General features: G+C 38.3%; 1 protein-coding gene across 1 annotated transcript; it reads left to right on the plus strand.

Annotated features, from left to right (window-relative positions):
• Positions 1–16,523: 16,523 nt before the first annotated feature.
• LOC149823212 (uncharacterized) lies at positions 16,524–20,978 on the plus strand. The gene is made up of 3 exons (XM_090019987.1): positions 16,524–16,796; positions 17,888–18,235; positions 20,324–20,978. The coding sequence occupies exons 1-3, from the start codon at positions 16,524–16,526 to the stop codon at positions 20,933–20,935; spliced, it is 1,233 nt and encodes a 410-aa protein (XP_089876113.1). The 3' UTR covers positions 20,936–20,978.
• The last annotated feature ends 2,570 nt before the right edge of the window (positions 20,979–23,548 follow it).

Here is a 23,548-nt window from a genome sequence, read left to right on the forward strand (position 1 = left end):
CAAGGTACATGCAGAAAAAGCAATAAGAAATAAAAAAATACATGATTTTTTTCATGATAAATAGCCGTTTAAAACATAAATATCGCGTTTAAATCGCGGTATTTATGTTTTTTCATAAATCTCACGATATTTTGTAAATCTCACAAGAAATTGCCGTTTTAAACTTTAAGGCAATTTCTCACGATATTATCGCGAGATTTTTCATAAATCTCGCTATATTTGTCACACTGGCCCCAGCTTGCTTTTAAAAAAAAAAAGCTATAAAACTGAGCAAACATAACTACTTTCCAAATTATCATATCCTTTCCAAGCAATAACAAACAATTATTCTTTCTACTCATTTATTCATTATAAATAACTTTACCACGTACGGCAGTAGCAAAAGATGATATCGAACGTAGATTGGTACAATTAAAAAAACAGTTGCCAAAGTTCATAGATTCTACTACTTACGATCCAAGCTCAACATCCAGCCCTACCCATTGCGCTTGCTGGGAGATGTCAAGACACATGATCCAGATCCAGATTCAGATTCAGATTCAGATCCAAGGTTTGTGGTTCAGCCTTGTCAGAGTCCTACGACTAATTTATTTATTTTTTTGTTTTTTTTAACTGGGCCAGGAGGCAGGACTGAGCTACAGCCCAGTTCTGCACCCACCCCCCTGCTGAGCTACAGCCCAGTTCTGCCCCCCCCCCCCCCCCCCCCCCCGAAGCTCCGCCTATGTCTATGTGTGACACACGCATAACAAGCAATTTCCCATTGGATATACCCCTCAAAATGTGTCATCTGAGCAAACCTAGTTGGGGTCACCTGTAGTAGCTAGGCAAATTCTTTCCAATAAAAGAGCTGCTCAAGAAAAACATAACGCGCACACGTAAAATCAAGCATAGAATAAATAATAAAACAAACCATCACATACAACCTCATATATCACTCTGAGGTTACAAACAAAATATTTATATGGAACCATGATTGTAAGAAAGATATCAAAAATTACTTACGTCACAAATTAAATATTTCTCTCTCTCTCTACTCCTTTTCTCCTTTTTCACGCTTTCTCTCTTCCCCTTTTTTCTTTCTCACTCCGTTTTCCACCCCCTCTTCCATGTTGAAGGTGCGGCAGAGGACGAACATGGTGGAGGAGCATAGCGGCAGAGCCCTTAAGCCTGAGATCATCTCTCTCATTCTTTTCAGTTGAGAGGAAGACTCTCTCTCTTGTTCTTTCGAATTGAACGAGTGCTTGATTTGGTAGGTCTGGAATGTTGGGTTTCTCTCATTTGTGGGATCCATTGGTTCGATGCACATTAAGTATCGCTGCAAAATTCTAAGCATGACGCCTGATCTTCTTGTGGACAATTTTCGTATTCGTTGGATAGCGATTTGTAGAAGTTCTCTCAGCTGAATGACAATTCAGCTGTTCAGAGTTTGAGGATCAGCGATTTATCGATAACGATTTGGTGATGAGTGCTTTAACCTGAATAGTGATTTGTGGTATCGCTGCATAGTGATTTGTAGTAGTCGCTAGATAGCGATTTGTAGTAGTTGCTGGATAGCGATTTGTGGCTTCAGGTGGATAGCGATTTGTGCTAATGCGCTTCAGGCGCATTGTAAGTTGTGCAAGACGTTTAGTCTTTCACATTAAATGCGAGTCTCGTCCTCTATTTAAAGAATGGATGAGAGAGCAAAAGAAGAAGCAGAAGAGAGCGAAAAGGTGTGAGAAACTCTTTTAAGGCACCGAAAGGGTGTGGAGTGAACAAAAGCAAGAAGTGTTGGTACACTTCTTTCAGGACAGCTTCGTCAAGCTGGTTCTTCAGATCATTCGTTCTTTATTTCTCAGTGAGGTATATCCTCTTGTTCATTTCGTTACACCTTATGTGTTTGTAAGGCTTATGTCTTTTTTGGCCACTCTGTAATCTTTGTTTGAAGAAAGTGAAAGTTGCTTACCTATTGGTCATCGTGGACGTACTTCAGTTGAGAAAAAACCACTTAAATTGTTGTGTGCTATTTTGTTTCCGTTGTTGATTTGTTTTAGTTTTATTTCTTCCACTGACATTGCTTTATTGTTTCCATCGATTTACACTTGTGGGGAGACCCGATACGTCCGTTTTAACCCCCAACATAGAAGACATGAAAATCACAAAAGAGATTGAAGATCTCGCGGGGTCTGATGTCTCCAGAGAGGCCGACGATGAAAAGGGTTCTTAGTTTGTCAGGGTGGCCTTGTAGAGGAGGGAGAGAGGGTGGGTAGACGATGGCTGGTGGTGGTTGTTGCTGCTGGGGAAGGTGCAGGTAGTGAGGGTTCTGAAGGTTAACACTTGTCCTACCTCTGTAAGTAGCAGCCATGGACACTCTCTCTCTCTCTCTCTCTCTCTCTCTCTCTCTCTCGGACTGAGCCTGGGCTAGCTCGGTCCGTTGTGCTTAGAAGTGCAAAACACGAATCCGGGATGAGCACAAGCCAAGCCTGTACACATATTTGCTAGGCCGAGCCAAGCTTGTACATCCCAAGTGCATCCCTATCTATGGGACCACTGCTTTGTTACCAAACTCAGGGCCAATCGGATTTGGTACAGGTTGGGATCTGGTCATATCTAACCTGTTGGATACATATGCCATGGATGTTCTTCTACTAGTCACTATTCATTCACCAATTCAATAATTCATACAGCAATCTTGCCTTGCTTTCACAGAAAATTTACCTTTTGTTTCTATTTTTGATACTACACAATGAGCACCAATAACTAAGGAGTCATACATGATGACAATTTTTAGGGCTTCGTATCAAACACAGTACACTTTCAAGGACAGATGAGCCAGGCTTATTTGCAATGCAAACAGTGATGGCACTGTGTTTCAACTATTGTGGTGAGAAACTTCGATCACATTATAGCCTTTCATCTTCCTTAAAGTTTAACAAATTTACCTGTAGCCACCTCAGTTTTCAAATATTTTAAAAAAAGTCGCCTGTTTGCTCTATCCCAAAAGAAAATTGTTCTCCAAAAAATATGAGAAAATGATTCTCATTCGCCCTGTTTCCGTTATCCAAACAGAGAAGGCCGTGAGATTGGAAATCACAATACCAGCCATTTCCCTCAAATTTTCATGTGATTTTGAAATCACATTATCCACAGTGTAATTTGGAATCACATGAGATGTAAACAAGTATGCCTTACTTTTTAAAGAAATTGCACAGATGACCACTTAATTAAATCAACTTTTTTATTACCTAAATCTAGTTAACTCTTTAAAACGACATTTGTAATTTTTTTGTTTAAATAGCTGAACGTCACTTTTATTTATAGATCCTTATATTTGGAGTATTGATCCAGTCCTTTGACATAGGATGGGATTCAATCCTAGCCATCCAATCAATGACTAGGATTGGTGCACATTTTCATGTGGATATGAAAAAATCCTAGCCGTCCAGCTATGTCCTTATATTTGTAGTAAGGACAAGTAAGTAATGTTATTAGATAAAAGTAACTGAGGCGGTTATTTGAGTAATTTCTTAAAAAGTTAGGTATATATCACAAATTTGACATGCATTAAGCCTCTATACGTAAATTGCCCTTGTTGTTGCTGTTAGGTTAGAATCTTTGTAAAAATCTTTATCTCTCATCCTTATATTCTTTATTGGATCTCAGATTTTTCTACAAACTACATCCAGGTACCGTTGCCCTAGATATTGAATTTTGGATATTTTAGATACTAGGCAAAGATCCAAATCCTAATAGGTTTAAATCTTGCAAAATTAAATTTTCCGGTTTTTAAATTTCTAACAAACCTTTAGTTATATTAGCTTTTCAATAAATAAATTAAAATTTTGAATTTACACTGGTTTATTTACCTAGATTTTTCTTAAAAATTTGTGGGTCTTACATCCTTTCCTCCTAAAAAGAATTTTACCCGCGAATAATGCTTTTGATGTTCATTAACCCCCAAGGGGTTTGGCACAGTGGAGGGGGGCTTGGCCACTAGGCGGGTAGGGTCCAATTACCATGAGTGTTGACCCCTTAAATTAACGACGGCAAGGGGTAAGCCCTTGATCAGCCGAAGCTTGGTGACTCCATGAGGGCAAGGGGTGCGCCATGATGAGTTTACACAGTTAGGACAGTGACCATAAGTATGGCAGGCTTAGCCAATGTGACTAAGTTTTGATTCCAAGGATGGTTCTGTATCTTTCATAGAAAAAAATGGTATGGATGTCTATTACCAGTATTTGGTTCAAACTTAAAACCGACCTGAATCTGAACTCCAAAATGCTCCATATGCTATTAGGATATTTTTTTATTTTACATGAAAATATATATCGGATAAACAGAGGGCGCCAATTGATCTTCTAATTCTTTTATTTATTGGTCTGCAGCTCAAAACACAAACTTTGCTTGAACCAAACAGATGGCTTCTAAGTTTATACATGTACTTAGAATAAAATATATCTAAAAAACTTTGATTTTAATCAAAGGATCAATTATGAGCAGATGGCTCTCTTCCTCATGAGTTTATTTTATCCCTTTTCAACTTGACTTATTGAAAAATAATTAATAAATTTGCAGGAAGAACAAAAGGAGGACAGAAAACATGGGGAGAAAAATTAAAAAATATCAAACAATGTCTTGAGCTGCAAAGTTGCTTGTTATTAAAATTTGCCAACAAGCAACCCAAGGTGTTTGGGGGCAAGTAGTGGGATGGCCGGGCCTAGACTCTTTTTCTAACAAAAAGCCTATGTCAAGACTGCTAGACCTACAGTCTAGGTTCAAATCTCATGGGCGTTACCCCCTGCGTAAGCCGAAGCTTGGCGACTCTCAGGGGTCGAGGGGTGAGCCCTCAAAGTTTTACGTCGACATGAACATAGACCGTAGTACAGCAGGCTGAGACGCTGGGTGAGATTGCTAATCTCACTCAGCATTTTACAGGATTCGCTTTCGGCTGAGCCAGCGCGGCTAGATCTCTCTGCCTGGGGTGGTTTCTTGGAGTAAAACTAAAAAAAAAAGTTTTAGTATAGTTGTTATTTATTGTATGTTGTATGTCACTTTTGTAAAGTACCCATTAGTGGATCTCTTGTTAATAAAGCTAATGTGTGTTAACCCCACATAAGCTATAATTTAAGGCTTTGTGTGACTTATCTTTTAAGGTATTCCAAGCTCTTCCTCCTCTCTCTTCACGTTATTAGCCTAAGCCATGCGTGACCCATGTGCTGCCTCCCTTCTTGAAAGGGTGGGCATGTGTTGACCAGGCTGGGCCTCTCAAAACAATGTTTTAAAACCCGGTAACTCGCGACTCGGCTGGGCATGGGTTGCCAAGTCAATTCGGTGACTCGGCCGAGTTATGACAAGTTTATATTTTCTATAAAATATGTAAAATGTATGTATAATATGTTTATATATATTATATTTGTAAATGTTACATATAATATCATAATATACATGTTTGTTATAATTATGTATACAAAGTATACATATTATATTATATATTTATGCAAATATATCATTTATATACTATACATAATATGGAATTATGGATTATATATATATATATACATAAAAAACATCTTGTATGTATTACTTGACCGAGTTTTGTTGATTCCCAGGTCATTCAATAATTTGACCCAGTCAATGGTCGGGTCGAGTCGAGCCGAGTCACCTTAGTCACTGAGGTGAGTTTTTAAACGCTTCTTGAAACCAGCCCAAGCCCTGCCCAAAGGCATCGGGGTGTACGGCGGGCAGCCTGGTTCAGTGACCAATCCTTGGTATAGATAAAACTTTCTTATTGCTTGTGTTGGTTTTGCTCTTTGGCCCTTAAGTTAAGGGTATAAGAGAAACCATACCAGGACTCGATAAGAACTACATGAACCAGACCCGGATCATACCCAGTAAAATAATATTTTTTTTTATTATTTTTACATTGAAAATTGGGTCTTAATTAGAACTCGGGTCGGGCCCGGGTCTGGTATAAAATTTCATAATCCGGGTCCATGTATTAATTGAACCTTCAGGTCCGGTCTCAGATCTTAATCCGGTCTTCTTATTTGTCCACCATACCTGAACCCTATAGGGTTTGGCCCCGATCGTTTCTGGGTAAAACCTACCCGTTGACACCCGTAATAATATCTGTTCATCTTCTTTTGAGGTCAGATGAGCATAATTTCTTTTTTGTGATTTGAAATCATCACCGTTCATCGCCTTTCACTCACCATACAAACAGTTGGGCCCACCAGAAAAGCTGATGTCATTATTACAAACGTTGGTGATGATTTCAAAACGCAAAAAAAAATTGTGTTTTGACATATCACCTGATCTGGTTTCTTCTTTTGGCGAGGAAGCTTAGAAGAGTGTTGTCAGTACGTATCATATTGCCAGAAAATCGATACCATACTGGCTGAATCGGCTACTTTTTAATAAATATAAAAAATAGTTTAAAAATAATTTTGTAATATTATTTTAATGGCTTTAACATGTGTCATGTTCTGATTGACGCATAATATTTTTTACTTATTTTTTTTGTCGATTCAAAATGATTCACTTGAGAATCGATACCGCGGCCAAACGATACAGGTCCGATTCCGATACTGACAACATTGGCTTAGATATCTAACTTTTGTAGAACACTCAAATTGGAATGTTGACTGAGTGGTTTGATCTTTTTGAGATAGCTACCTTAAAAATGTGATAACCATTATTTTCTTCACAAGATAACCGTGCTGCTCTTTCTAATTTGCTTTGTATATGCAGCCTACCATAAAAAGTTAGGTTGTGAGAAAGTGAATCTCATTTGCCTTAGCAAAAAGTCCATAAGATACAGACCTGAATCGGCTATTTTTTAATAAATATAAAAAGCAGCTTAAAATTAAAATTTTAATATTATTTTAATGGTTTTAACATGTGTCACGTTCTGATTAACACGTCGATTCACTTGAGAATCGGTATCGGCCCGATTCACCCGAATCGTTGGCCAAACGATACAAAGTCCGATTCCAATAACAACATTGATCTCAATGAACTCATTTGTTTGCAACATAGTCACAAAAGTTAAAAACGACAAAATCTCAGCAAGCAAAAAACTCAGGAGATTTTGAATTTTTTCATAAATCTTGCATTTTTTGGCAAAAATCTTGGAAATAAAAAATAAATTAAAAATATAAAAACTTTTAATTTTTATAATAAAATATAAATAAAACAATTTAAAAATAAAAATCTTGATGGTTTTCACAATAAATATCTTTTAAAAATATAAATATCATGATATTTGTCACGGCTTGAAAATCTCGCGACAAATTGTAGTTTTAAACTTTCAGGCAATTTCTTGCTATATATCGGCAATTTTTTTATAAATCTCGCTATATTTGTCATAGAGGTTTGCAACAATAGCCTCATGTGGGTCTAGGTGTTTGGGCTAGGGAAAAACTATCTTTGGTGCATAGAAACATGAGAAGCCACAATCTAAAGTTGAATATTGGTCGGTCACCCTCTTGAACTCTACAAATATTATGCAGTTAAATTTTGAGATCTGCACAAAGTTTGAAGTATAATTGCCCATAGCGGAATTATTTATGGTCACATAAAACATGTTTGTGGTTTGGAATATTGGTGATCTGTTATTAGCATGTATTCTTGTGCATACATCACGTGAAATATTGTAACCAAGTTCATGAACTTGGTCCTTGGAATTCGTGAATATGGTCAAGTTTTCCCAAGGTGCCAAGCACACCCTTGAGGAAGAAACTGATCTTAGAAGTTTCTATGATTGGGTTGTGCACCATCTATACTATAATAAATTAATTTCCCGTTAACAATTAAAACAACAAGAGATTAACAAGTGAAAGTGACAATAGATGCGTTAAAATAACCAGTGTATACAAATTATTAAGTATGAAAATTTTGGAGTGAACTCCAAGGTGACTTGCTAGGCATGAAGTTCATTTCTTAATTAAACTTGTTATACATTCCCTCAAATAAACAAAGAGTAAGTGCCCCAAGGGGGGTTGGCCTAGTGGGGTGGGGCCTTGGCTACTAGACGGGCAGTCAAGTTTCGATTCTCGTCGCCTCTATGTACAAGCCAACGCGTAGCATAGGCCCCGAGGGCAGGAGTCCTAGCTTTCAAAGTTTTATGTTGCTAGCATGACTGTAGATATGGCAGGCTGAGCCAGCGTGAATAAGCCTTTCTACTGGAGAGGGTGATGTATGTTCCCCGTGGAACACGGGGCCGCGTGTTCGGGGGTCCGAATGAGTGCCACGTTGGCACTCATTCTTGGGTGTGTAGGAAGGAATATTGCGGATCCCAAGATATTCCTCTGTACATAACTCCCGAATGAGTGCCAACGTGGCACTCATTCGGACCCCCGAACATGCCGGCCCCGTGTTCGCGGGGGGAACATACAACCTGCTCGCTTTCTACTGAGTGTGATTTCTTTGGGTTATAAAAAAAAAAAAGAGTAAGAAAAAACCCTTTAAAATCCAAGATGCTACCCTAATCAGCACGCCCTACTCCAACCTAGCTTGTAGAGCTAGCCACATTTATCAATCACGGGTAGATAATTGCCATCACATGCATCGCACGTTCCCCATCATATTGTAATGTATATTTCCCCTTGAAAGAAACGGCATCTTAGGAGCAATCTCATTTTGAGGTGTAAATGGATCGGATTTGCTCAGATCCTGATCCAAATTGGGCACAATATACCCGGATATGGATGTTGAAAAAAGATCCAAGTGCATATCGGGTCAGATTCGGTCTTACATGATTGAATTTCTTGGATTCAGATTTGAATTTAGATCTATACTTTATAGGAATGTCAATGAACAGGATTTTATCCGATATCTGAGTAAATTTGTTTCTGTTTAGTTGCATTTTGTAAGCCAAAACCATATCAGATTATAATTGAATTCATATACGGTTTTTATTTTTTGCTACAGAATTCGTTTACAAGTAAAAAAAGTGGATATTGTATGAGCTTTTCAGTTTTCAACCATCTTGAATCCGAATCCAAATTTGAATCCATTTAGCCAACATATCAGATATTGTATTGTCTACATCATATCTGAATCCGAACTGTTTACATTCCTAATACTTTCTGTCAGATCTACATTTGGATCTGGATCAAATCTACCTGTTTTCAAGCTTTTTCCTTATCAGATCCAGTATTAATTAACATAAAAAATTTATATCTAGATTCAGTTGTGCCATCAGATTCCGACTTGCTCTACAATATGCAAGTCTACCAAGTACCAGATCAACTTACCTAGGGCTTGACTCCAACACCTAAGTCTGAGTTGAGTTCCTAGCATCAGTAGAAATTGGCAAACCACGAAATTATCAAAATATAAAAAGTCACCCATTCCCAATATATTGCAGTGTTTTTTATCTTGGTTTTATTATATTTTTATTTTAGTAGTTTTTAAATTTTGAACATGCTCATGTTTTTATGGCTATTTTTATTTTTAATTTATTGTAGGGATTTCCATTTTAGGAAATCCTAATATTTAGAAAGATTTCAGATTATCGTCCCCATCCTCCAAAGACCAACTTAGATGTGAGTTATCAAATATGTCTAAAATGGATTATATAATAAGTGTCTGATTAGTTTGGATTAGAGTTGTCAGAAGCAGGAGCAGGATGCGAGGTACTTTCAAAATTTTAAGAAGCGAGAAGCACGGGATGACTTAAAAGCGAACTAATAATCATCTCCAAAGTGAACCGGAAACGACATAAGAAGCAAGGGAGAAGCAAGAGGAAATTGAAAAAAGTAAGAAAAACAAAAAATACAAAAAATAAAAAATAAGTGGAAGCGAGCTTCTCCAAAATGGGAAGCGTGCTCTCTATTTTTTTTTGCGCTTCTCCGCACATTTCGGAAGCATCAAGTTTCGCGCTTCCAAAATGCATTTCGAGAAATCACACTTCCCTATATTGTACGGCGCTTTGGGTAACCCTAGTTTGAATTGAAGAATGCTTTAGATAGGAATTGAATCTAACCCCTTTACATCCCTAACATAATTTACTACAGTTTAGTCAAATAAAGCACATAAATGATTTACAAATTAATTTGTTTCAAAAAACATGAGCATGACTAATTCATCAATGAAACGCCAAAAGTTTCATTCTTTGTGCCGAGTGTTTGAAGTGCCACCCACAAGAGAAGCCAAACGGTTGAATGCAATAGCAAATTATTGAGTGAAAAGATCAGGTGCAATATGATTGCACAAATATTTGTGCATTAAAATCTTGGGGACAGGGCCTGTCAGGTGTGGGACCCAAGACTTGATGAGGGTGCTTAATGCACAAAATTTTGTGCAATCATATTGCACCCGATCCTGGCTCAATTATTGACATGACAATCTACAGTGATAAAAGTATAAAACGGCAAAATATTGGCAGCCAAATTCTTGATTAAAATTGGACTTTTTTTTCTTGCATTTTTATCAGAAAACATCAACAATAATAAATAAATTGGAAAACAAATAATGCAAGGAAAAACAAGATATATAAAAAATAAGATTAACCTTTCTGTTTAAGCAATAGTATCGTAACATTTTGAAGATATTGCGATATTTTGCATATTTAAAACGGTGACTAAACACTGTATTTTTTGTTCAAATATGGCTAATATTTGTACAACTCTCATTGGCCTCTATAGCTCATGGGCTTGGAGCTCACAGGAGACTCGATCCATTTGCTGGTGAGGATTTGCGTGAGATGCTCGAGTCCACTACTCTAATGGGACCTACCTGACTCGAAAGCCTTGGCCTAAAGTTTGGTGGGTTAGCATTCTTTCGTTGGACTTGTCCGACTCTAGGCTTCAGGCGGCATTTGAATGAACGGGACGTGGTGTTCCCGGAATGCCCATCATGTGAGGGCACGCAAACATGAGATGCGCAGACGGGCGGGATAATGCATCTCAATCGTCCCTTTGGAACGCATTTTGCTGTCTCAAAGTGTTATTCCCTCTCACCTGGAAAAGAAAAAGACACGACACCTTTCCAAAAAAAAAACGCTTCTTTGTACAGATCTGTCCACGGACAGAACATGATAAGACTGGAGTCTCCTTGTCCTCCCCTGTCGGCGAATCAAACGCCCCCTCATGGCTCTCACACGCGACTGCTTTGATGGAGACAGCAAGGGACCAACCCTATAAACAGTAGGACCATATTTGTGTGGGACCCAATTCGTGACAAGTGGATCCCACCTCAGGTGCTGCATTCCTGGCCCCACCTTTCGTGGGCCCAACCGCGAATCTCGGCTAACCTTTCGGTGACAAGCTCCAATTGTCATGTCAAGTACAGGACACTGCGTCGTGGAGCTGTTTGTACAAGGTTAGGGTTACGATAAAAACCAGTAAAAAGCATAGATAAATAAAAAGAGAACCAGAAGAAGACAGGACACGGTGTGAGATAGAGAGAGAGTAAAGAACATGGAGTACGTGAGGACGCAGGCAGAAACAAAAATTTAATTATTTACCAAAGACATGTTGCCGTGGATTCCAAGAACGGGACAATGATGCCTGTAGGGACAAAATGCTAAACGCAGCGTTGAAGACAAAACCCTAACCCTAGAGAATTTAGGGAGGCCAGATGCTGTCATGTGTGAGTCCTCTTCAGTAACATGTCTTTGGCTTAAATGCTTAAAGCCTTAAAGAATTTCATAGAACAGGACTATTATATGCATCCCAGATCCAGAGGTGAGAGTGTCCAAGTGCCACAGCCAATCACATGACAATATTTTATGTGTAATTGGAGTTCGAATCACATGGCATATTTTTTGTGTGCATCTGATGGTCCTCCATCAGGTCATGGACCACACACATGACAGGCCCTATCCTCAAGGTGATCAAGTGAGTAAGGCACAAAAAATGATGCCATGTGATAGCACTTGACTTGGACTCCTTGTGTGAGGCTTGCACTCTATAGCTGTGGGCGGCATGCAATGTTGTCATGTGATTATAAATTGTTGTGGGGCTCACTTTCATTTATTAGATACCGAAAACACTATAAATCGTTGATGGGTTTGTTGGAGACTCGAAAACACTACAAAACGTTGTAGGAAGGATCGACAATACTACAAATCACTGTTGGAAGATCGGACAACACTATAAATTTTTGTGGGGCTCGTTGGAGACCCGACAACACTAAAAATCACTTTAGGGGAGTCATTGAAAAAATCGTGGGAAAGAATCAGAAAAAGAAAAATCGTGGGAAGGGGTGTTACGAAAACCTCGAGTAAGAAACAACTGAAGGAAACATGAGCCCCACGATTAAACAAAAAACTTTATTGCTCTTTTATGATAGTTAAAAGAGGAAAAGAAAATAAAAAATTATACAAGGCCCCAAAAAAATTGATCCGGGGGGTGCTGCCCCCGAGCCCCCCACCCGCTGACTGCGCAGCGGAACCCGCGTCGAGGGAGAGCCCCCAAACCCCCCTCTTGTAAGGGTAAAAACTCTGCATCAGGCTCCACAACTCATCAAGTTGAACGATGCTACCCACGCTGGAAGGAGCCCTCAAACCCTCCTCCTATAAGGGTAAAAACCCTACATCAGGCTCCACAACTCATCAAGTTGAACGATGCTACCCACGCTGGGAGGAGCCCCCAAACCCTCCTCCTGTAAGAGTAAAAATTCTGCATCAAGCTCCACAACAATCAATGTGCAGGTTAGTCGGTGCTTGATGGAGCAATGTAGGATCTTCTGCTGGATGTGCACATAAGCAGAAAGAGAAGGAAGAGAGTGAGTGAGAGGGTTGATGTTCATGGTCTCCTCCATAAGAGATTTCTTTCTCGAATAATCCTACAGTGCAGAGACTAGGTCTTAAATAATCATCTTTGGGGCACTTAAGTCTTTACAACCACTCCTTTTATAGAATCGTCATTTTTTTTGGCACCAATGGAGAAGAGGGTACTTAAGTATTTGCAATCACATCAAACTCCAATGTCAAATAATGCTGACAAACATGAGGATACGAGACACACATGCTTAAATATGTGATGTTCATTGGGACCCCCCGAACACAAGATGTAGCTAACTGCCCTCTTCGGGGGAGAACATATAACCTGCTCCGGCTAGTGTTACATAGTCATGGCACTTAGCGGCTCCTTTGATCCCAACTCTATTATGAAAGGGAGATCATGGGTTAGCACTTGAGGAATAAGTGGCTTTGTATCTTCATTTGCTTTCTTGCACAATTCACAGAGACTCGAACATTGTTGTTCCTTACTAAAAAGTTGTTCAATCCGCTATAGCCTGTCTGAGAGTTATAGCAGCCCTTGGGAAGGCTTTTTTAACCAATATAAACTTGTAAAATTTGGTTTTTTCTGGTTGTGGTTTCTAATTGCTTCCCAAACAGATTTAACAGAGAATTCTTTGGGTGGCCACCACACCAATTTATATGGGCTCTTAAGATCGCAGGTCTGGTTGTCCACTCTCCTCTCAGGATCTGGTTGTTTTCTAGTTGATCACAGACCTTTATGACCACCATGCTGTGGTACATGATCTGCCTGGTGTTCTGAGGAAGTAGGTTAATGAGAGGCCTTTGAGGGCACCATGGATCAAATCAGAATTTCACATGGTTCCCTCTTCCTACTTCCCATTTGGCCTGTTCTAGAATAGCAGCAACACTATACTTTATACCCTTGCAGTCTTATGAGTCACAACATCCTCTCTTTGAGATGGATTCTATGCATGTGTATTTGCTGTGGATCAAACACACTCATGGTGATTCCTTATTCTAATCTGCCTTGAGAGAAATTTTAGAAAAAGAAAAAGAATTCAATTGACACACTAACTTTCATAAAAGATTAAATTATTTTTTAAATGCATATATTGCTTATAGAATACTCTTGACCACACTTATTACCTTTGCTTATGCCAAAAAAAAGTTTTTCAAAATTAAAATTGATTAACTATTATTTAAGAACAACTATTTCATAAAAAAGATTAAGTCTATCTATTGAAAGAGATATAATGACAAAGGTTGATAATAAATATTTAATCAATACATTGGAATCATTAAAAGCAAGAAATATGGATTGTAGATAATATTTTTTAAATTATTTTATGTTTTTTTGGTGTAATATGATGAATATATATATATATATATATATATATATATATATATATATAAACCCAATTAGTAAATATAAAAGATATTAAGAATTTAAGAAAAAAAGGTGTAACCCCTTTAATAAATAATAGAATTTTTATGTATAATAAAAAAAAGATTAGGGCTTCATTTGGATGCTTCACCTAAGGCCTCAACTTCTCTTGAGCCGCCCCTGGGCTTGCATATCCCCTGAGGGGCATCCGCTACTTTGATCCTCCCCACCCCAAGGTTGATATCAGTCGCTCCCTCCTCCATCCACTCTAAAAAAATGTCATTTTGCCAGCACCTTGTTAACATGATCATTTTAAAGGAGTTCAATGTGGCAAACTATTGAAACAAACGATCAAGCCATAATATCATCATTTCTCATGCACTAAAAGCTAGTCTATGTCAAAGAGGGGCACGCCATTTTGGCAATGTGTCCCTAGTGATACGAGCGGACACGGGTAAGACACCCACAGTGAATATTTTAATATTATTTACTGTTTTTATTTTAATATTAAAATATAAAAAATAGTTTTTTATTGATTAAAAATTTTAAAAGTTCTGCATCGATCTCGTGTCGTATGTATAAAAAAACTTTCAAGCTTTTGAGTTGGATCCTCGTCGTGCATCCTCGTGTCCACGTGTCTTTGTGACATAGAAGCTAGTGAAGGGAGCACATTTACTAGCGTAGGTTTCACCCACATTGGTCCAGGCTAGGTTGGTGGACAAATTTCATCCCCTACATATTCTATCTCGTCCTTTCATATCCAATGTTGGAGTGTTTTATCTTTACCAAAGTGTATAAATAGGTAGTTTGCTTTGATTACTAAATTATGAATGACATACACACCATAAATTTGTTCATAAATGCACTATCGGTTTGCTCTACCCAACTTGTATATGGAATGGCATGGCCCATAAAGTTTGATAACGCTTTATTGTATGTTTTATAGATCAAACTTACAAATGTAATTGCTTTAGTTCATCTAGTAAAAAATTATTTATTGGGCTAAAAATTTCTCTCATTCACGCACGCGCACACACACAAACACACACACACACACACATATATATATATATATATATATATATATATGAGTCACCAGAATATGAGAAGTGAAAATATGGGCCTTTCAACACTTTTTTGCAAATCCAACCATGTGGATGTGCTTGGCATGGTGAGTTTGCTAAGAATCAGCCATTGGATAGTGGATTTTTGATGAAAAAATGTGATTTTTAAATGTGTGAATATTTATGAAGATTATGAGCTATTAATTTTGAAGCCTTAAAAAAATATTATTTATGCATCAAAATCAGATGATACAAGAGCTGGTTCTTATAAAACCAAGCATGTAAATCACATCCGCATGGTTAGATTCAAAAGAAAAAGAACAAAAAATCTATGAAAATCACTGTTTACACATTAGTTTTCATATTCTAGTGGCTCTCTCTAGCTAATACATCCATGCTAATTTTAATATGCTAAATGGATTTTTCATGCTTTTTGTTTTATTTTTAAATTCTAACCCTACAGATGTGATCTATGTACTTGATTATATAAGGATCATCTCTTGAAACATTTGATTTTGACACATGGGTGGGTTTTCTAAAGTTAAAAAAATCAACGGTCTAAAATCTTTGTAAAATTTTGAAGTTCCAAATATCACTCTTTTCATGGAAAACATATAATCCATATGTGGATTCCTAGTAAATCGACCATGCCCAACACATTTATGGGCAAAAATATTAAAAAATCTGAAAAACCATATATATATATAGCCACTAGAATATGAAAACTACAAAAATGAGAATTAGGGTGTGAACCATGAATTTTATGGTTTTTCTTTACCTAAATCTGTCCATATACAGTAGGTGATTTACATGATTTTTTTTTTATGGGGACAACCTTTTGGATCGGCCGACTATGACACATGATCTTTTAAGGCTTGACGATTTAGAATTCTTGTAAATAATTCAGCATCCAAAAAGTGCTTTTTTTTTTGTCAAAACTAAATGATGTGACAGTTGATGCCTAGCAAACGGACTGTACCTAACGCATATGCAGGGTCAGATTCAGGAAAAAGCGCCGTAAATGCTTAGTTCACACTTAAGTAAAAAAAAAAAAAAATATATATATATATATATATATATATATATATATATATATATATATATATATATATATAGAGAGAGAGAGAGAGAGAGAGAGAGAGAGAGAGAGAGAGAGAAATCTTCGGCACGGCCCGAAGAGCGTGCAGGTCACGAAGTCGACATAGGAGCGAAAGGCAGCCCCATGTCGTGTGTGGGCCACCCGCAAAAGAGTTCTCCCCATATCCACATGAAGCTTGCTTTCTTTGAAACCGTTTCTTCCCACCCGCTTTATACACATATGTTGCAGAAGGGAGATTAAGGGTGGGTCTTTTGCTTCCCCTCCTCCGGATTTTAGGCTCCTCCCATGAGGAAACTGTGCCCCAACTTGGACAGAGAACGCGGCCTTGATACGGTCCTCGAGGTCCCCATCCCGGAGGAGATGATCGCCGCGAGGCCCAACTCTTGGCTCGCCATGAAGGCTTGGATGAGGCCTCGCAGAGGCAGGTCCTCGCCCCCCATCTTCGGAGGCCACAACACTGAGCTTCAGCTCCTTCTCGGTGTGGTTGGTGCTCCCCTCATCCCCCTTCCCCTCCATGATGATGATGTAGCCAATCGCCCCATCAAAGACCATCCCCTCGTAAGATCTCTAAATCCTAATGTTGGTCATCTAAAATTTGCCCCCATGGTGCTAAAACAGAGAGTTTTTTGGGTCTATAATGCTTTTATATCAATGTAGACAGAGTTTTTTCTAATCTATAATGCTTTTATATCAATCAACAATTTTCCTCGATCATGGTGGTCGAGTTTATTATTGCATCTTACATGATTCATCTCCTTAAGCCTAAATATATCATAGCTGTAACTTAGCCTATGAACATACTAAATAACAGTCTGACGTTTTTCAATCTGCAGTTTTTTGTTGATCGTTTGTTGTTCACGTTTTGGGGAACTTTGAAAACTTTTGTTTGTCATATACGTTTAGCATGAAGATTTGAAGGCAATGAGATGAAAAACAGTACTCTTTTTTTATTTTTTTTACTTTTACTTTCCAGAATGAACTGTGAGTTTTAAGCAGATGTGTCTTATAATTCATGGAAAGCCATGCCCAGTTTTTCCAAACGAACTGTAAGTTTTTAGACAGATCTGGCTTGAGAAGACAAAAACCACAAATTCTACTGCTTTACAAATTGGATTTTCAATATGGATGTTTAAGAACCCACAAGGGCTCCACACACCTGGGTAGGCGGATTGTCTTCGGGCATTCAAGTTGAAGGATGTCACGAGTTCGATACCTGGTGTGTGCGTCCCTTTTCACAATGTCAAAGCCAATGAGAAACTATCTCCATTGGGCAGGGGGGGGGGGTGGCAATATTTGGACCAAATGATATTGAAAACCACCGTTCAATTGTTTTTTCAGCTGATGCCGAATCCCCCAAAATTCTTTTGAATGGAGGATTTAGCATCGGGCCGTCAATCCGCCAGGATGGACGGTAGATGGCCATCAATGGTGGTTTTCAATATCCTCCGATCCTCTGAGGTTTTACACTGCAGATACTGAAATAGGGCCATGGTCAATGCGACACGTCTCGGCTTTTAAAAGGACCGGACGTCTGAATCATAACTGTAGTTTTTCCTCGTATAAAGAAAAGGAGTTCAAGAACCAAGAGAAAGAAAGACAAAAGAAGCTGTTTTCTAACTCCTAGAAAAATCTCTGTTTGTGCTGTACAGGAGGCAGGGATGGCCAAGTATATAGTTGAGCAATACGTTGCTGCGGTTGGAGGGCACATGGCTTTGGACTCTGTGAAGAGCATGTATGCAGTGGGGAAGGTGAGGATGATGACATCCGAGCTCCATGAGGGCGGTAAGGTAGTAAAGGCAAGGAGCACTGCCGTAGGAGGGGAGGTTGGAGGGTTCGTGCTGTGGCAGAAGAACCCTAATCTGTGGTGCATAGAGTTGGTGGTGTCAGGGTGCAAGGTTAGTGCCGGGAGTGATGGGAAGGTGGCGTGGAGGCAGAGCCCCTGGCACCCTTCCCACGCCTCGAAGGGACTCCCACGTCCCCTACGCCGTTCATTGCAGGTATATGTGGTTTGAAGCCCTTCACACTTTCACAGTATCTATCTGCTCATTATACGTATGTCTCCCTGAATCAAATGTGCAAAGCTTGTTGGTGATCTTAACATGGCAAATCTCTCCTTGAATCAATGGATATGCACTAGGTTTAGTTTGTGTGTCAGATATCGCCGATATTTTGACCAAGTTGGCAAGTTTGGAACTCAACCTAGCAATCTAGGCTTGCTCACGATCAAGTCAGTCAACTTCAACAACCGGGCTTGATCAACTCAATCACCTATACATTTTTTATTAACCTAGTGGGCATGCCCAATTTCAAAGCCTAACTTGCATACATAGATTTCCAGGTAGAATTAAGAATGAAGCAAGGATGTGTCAATCATCCCCTAAAGAAAAGTAAACGGACCATGAATTTCTCCTTTCAAGTATTCTTCATTGCAAGGAACATGGGCTCACATGCATAGACGTGCTAAGTACTTGTTGTATTCAAATTCATTCTTTATGCATAACTAACAAAGTTCCTTTTTCTAGACCTTTGAAGTTTGAAGGGTATTTTTATCACTACCATATTAAATGGCAATTTTTTTTTTTAAAATTTTCATTTCTTCCCTTGTTTTGGTGAGATTAGAAAAAAGCCACAGGATCTATTTTCATTTTTCTTTCTTTCTTTTATAGGTAAAAATGGCGGCCCCATCTTACTGCCAAAGTTGATAATATAATAGATTCAAAAACAAAATTTATTTGTTTTCTTTTAATAAAAATAAATTCACAAAAATAGATTGTTATTGGTTGTTTTTAGGGATGGCAGTGGACTCGGGCGGGGGTGGGGGACAAGGTCTCCACTAGGGATGGCAGTGGGGCGGGGCGGGGGACAAGGGCTCCACCCCCACCCTGCCTCAAGATTAGAACCTCCATCCCCGACAGGGATGGATTTGAACCTTCACCCTGCCTTCATCCCCGTTTCACGTCCTCCATCCCCGATTCAAACGGGTATGAGGCGGGGCGGGGATCGCGGCGGGGATGGGGTGGGGTGGGGTGGGGCGGGGCCGAGAAAAGTGTACGTCGATCCCCGCCTCCATCCCCGAACGGTCCACTGCCATCCCTAGTCTCCACCCCCGTCCGTCTCAAAATTTCGCCTTCCATCCCTGCACGGATTTTGATTTTGATTTTAACTTGCATCCCTATCTCATGTCCAATGCCATCCTTAAAAGCATTTTAGTTTTTTTTACTAACGTGGATCGCGGACGGGGGGAGAGTGTAAGTCCATCCCCACCTTCATCCCTGCATGGGTTTTGATTTTAACGTCCATCCCCGTTTCATATCCTTCATCCCTGGTCCAAACAGGGCGAGGTGGGGCAGGGTCCCATTTTCCCCAGGTCCACCGCCATCCCTAGTTGTTTTCTTTGGATCCTACGAGCCAAACAAAAGCATGCGGCTAGAACCATTCAAGAAGAACTATGGTAGAATTAATTATTTGAAAACTGCTTTGCCACTAAGTATTGCATGAAATATAGTACATTTTGAAAAAACATAACTTCTAATTGTTATTTCTTTAATCTAGGTATGCCTTTGTTTTTCGTTAATTAAGCTAAAAAAAAAAGTGGCACGATTTGTGTTATTTATATTCTGCTATAATTAATTTTCTAGTACAAATTTATGCATGGACGTGTGCACCAATAAATGTTAACTTGACAAAAGCACAAAAGAAAAGAAAAAGAAAAATAAATAAAAGTACCATCTTAATATTTAATGTTCTATTCGAACCAAATTTTAGAGACATGGCTTGCATGTAAAACTTTCAAATGCATATAAAAATGCCTTTGATTGCACTCAAGCGACTAGTCCAAAGCCTTGTGTGCCATTTTTCTTTCATTAGTTGCGGCCTTATTAATCTATTGTAATTATCATTTTAATCATCGTAATTACAACATTTTTTGTGTGGTTTTTACTCGGAGAAACCACCCCAGGCGCAGAGACCTAGCTGCGTTGGCTCAGCCTGCCATACTACGGTCTCTGTCCGTGTTGCGGTGTTGGCATAAAACTCTGAGGGCTTACCCCTTGACCATTTGATCTAAATTAGTATCTTGATTTCAGGGTTTGGACCCAAGATCCATTGCAAGTTTATTCATCAATTCTGTCTGCATCGGCGAGAAGACGATCAATGGTGAGGATTGCTTTATCCTCAAGCTTGAGGCAGAGACAACAACTCTACAGGCTAGAAGCAGCAAAAAAGTGGAGATCATACGGCACACTGTATGGGGCTACTTCAGCCAACGGACCGGGTTGCTGGTCCAATTGGAAGACTCACATTTGCTTCGAATCAAGGCCAAGGGAGATGAGATCACATATTGGGAGACCACAATGTTGTCACTGATCCAAAATTACAGGCATGTTGATGGGATCCTCATAGCTCATGAGGGCCGGACCGAGGTCTCGTTGTTCCGGTTCGGCGAGTCATCGACAAACCACACGAGAACCCGGATGGAAGAGACATGGACCATTGAAGAGATAGATTTTAACATATGGGGCTTGTCCATGGACTGCTTCTTGCCTCCTTCAGACCTGAAAAGGGAGCAAGATGTCTGTGACCCGGTTCTCCAAGGGCCGATCCATGGATCTGGGTCCAAATTCGATTCACCAAGAGATGTTTTTGCTGTTACCAATGAGGAAACGGATTCAACAGAAGAAGATGAAGGAGAAAACTAACCAGAGAGAAAAATATGTAAATAGTTGTAAGACTCCGTGACATTATAGATCCTAATTGCATTTGGAAGGTTTCTGTAAGGGATAATGTTTGCTACCCTTGTGGGTCCAACCAATGCTGTCATTATCGGATACAGGCCGCTCCGTATCGTATCGCCAGAAAATCGATACACATCACCCATGAATTGGCCTTTTTAATAAATGTAAAAAATATTTTAAAAACTTGTTTTTTTTAATTTTTTTAATATTAATTTAATGAGTTTAACACATGTCACGTTCTGATTGACATGTAATGTTTTTTTTGGCCAACAAAGAACAATTTACTTGAGTATAGGTATCGGCCGATGCAGCTGAATCGTTGACCAAACCATTCAGGGCCATACAGACATCATTCGATCCAACCCCCCTTAGTGAAAAGCTCTAATCTTTTATTTTTCAATTTTTTTTTAACATTTTACCCTTCAGATGTGATCTCTATATTTGGTATTTTTACACTTAGTTAAATTTAAGATTTTCAAAAATTTGGCTAAGTCTGAAAGAAAAATCTTTTGAACCACGATTTTAGATCGATGTTTTCGAGTCTGGGTTTGACCAAGGTCTCATCAACTAGGTTCAAACAAGCCAATCGAAACGTGAGAAAAAGTTTTATTTTTGACATTTAAATTCAAACAAAATTTAGGTTATTTTCAGGTGAAATTCAAAATTTGATATTCGTGTAATATGTCGTAGGATACATCACAGAATTCTGAGCGCAATGCTATTTTACTTTTCTAAATTCAGGCTATGGTTGGCCCGAAAATCATAATTTTTCAAAAAAGAAGCAGTTTGTCGAAATGGATCCAGAGTTGGATCAGACTGGATCCAAGGCTTAGGATTCGAATCTTTATGGATTTGGGTTCTATTTAGGTCCAACACTAATCTGGATTTAATCCAGATCTTAGTCCATTTTCGTTTTGGGTATTCCATTCTTTAAATTCAATACAAAACCTTTAATTTGGGGCTTATTTATGTTAAGAAGCCTCCCCTATTAATTTGGTAATTTTTGGAAATTTTTAGGAATTTATTTATAATTTAATATTAAATAAATAAATAAATAATTTAATTTAATTCTGAAATTCTATTTTTGATAGTTGATTAGGAATCTTTATAGATCCATGTCTAGGCTTAGTGGTTTAAAGAAAGACTTCTAAAAACATAAAACTTGGAAAAGTCAATATTTGGAAGAGTTAAAAAAAAATAGGAAACAAAGGGAGAGAGAGAGAGAGTTCCAACTTTTGAAAACTCTCCTAGAGAGGGCTGGAGAAAAAGGGAGGGGCGACCTTCCCTATGGAGCCTATAAAAAGACCCCAAAAAAGATAGAGAAAAGAGAAAGAGAAGGAAAAAAAGGAGGAGAAGAGATAAAGTGAGGAAAAAGGAGGAAGAAGAGTTTGGACCATCTCCAACTATTTACCCACATTTTTTAACTTTCACCATCGTTTTTCTTAAAGTTTTCATTCATGGTATGGGCTTTTTCTCTTGAATTAAGTGAGAAATTGATATAGATTGGATGCTCATGCAATATTTTGATGGAAATCCATGAAAAAAGTGTTTTTATGCATGTTTTCTCAAAGATACATGGAGGATGATCCATGGATCTTCCTCCATGTGTGTATTCTTGATTCTTTTCATCTTTACAATGAAATAAAGTTTTGTACATGTTAAAACATAATTTTTATTGGTGGTAAAAGTTTTGTACATGTGTATTCTTGATCCATGGATCTTGCAGTATGCTAATTTCTGACTGGTACGACCGCTAATTTTTTTTGGTCCCCAAGAATTCATTTAAAAGAGAGTAAATTAATTAAAGGTGAGTGTAAATGTTATTAGGCTCAACAAACTTTGGTCAACCGAATAGAATGTACTTTAGTATATTCAATAGGGTGGTAAACCATTTACAAAGAACCACTCTTACAGTTTTGCCAAAGAAAGCATGAGCTCTAAACCGGCAGGCCAACCTCAAAACTTGATATTATCACAATATGCTCTTAAAAAAAAACAAAATATGTATATTCTTATAATTTTCATATAATTTGTGTATATTTCTAAAATATAAATATACCAATATTTGTGGAGAAAAACTAAATTTTTTAAATGTATCACTACAAGAAATCTGTGGATTAGCGATGACCTAAATCCGTCGCTAATCCATCGCTAAACAGTTTAGCGACGGATTAGCGTCAGATTAGCGACGGATAGCTTTCATCGCAATTTTTTGACGCTAATTAGCAACGGAATATATCTGTCACCAGTTTCGTCGCTAACTTGCGATGGATTAACGAATGCCAAAATCTGTCTCCCAATCCGTCGTTACTCTACGGAGGTTTGGTTTTGCGACGAATTTCTCATTGTTATTAATCCGTCGCTAAATTCAACGCTTATAGTAATTAGTGACAGATATATCCGTCGCAAAAAAGAAAAAAAATTAAAAAAATATTTGAAAATTAAATATCAAGAAAAAAAATTCTCGTGATACAATTTATATTTTCTGTACAATTTATATTTGCTGTGAATAAAAAACAAAGTACACATCAAAATACATATAAAAGAAAACTCAAACAATTAATCGATCCACCATAA

This window comes from Nuphar pumila, chromosome 10 (genome assembly GCF_984573655.1).
Source record: "Nuphar pumila chromosome 10, dmNupPumi1.hap1.1, whole genome shotgun sequence".
In the NCBI taxonomy this organism is placed as follows: domain Eukaryota; kingdom Viridiplantae; phylum Streptophyta; class Magnoliopsida; order Nymphaeales; family Nymphaeaceae; genus Nuphar; species Nuphar pumila.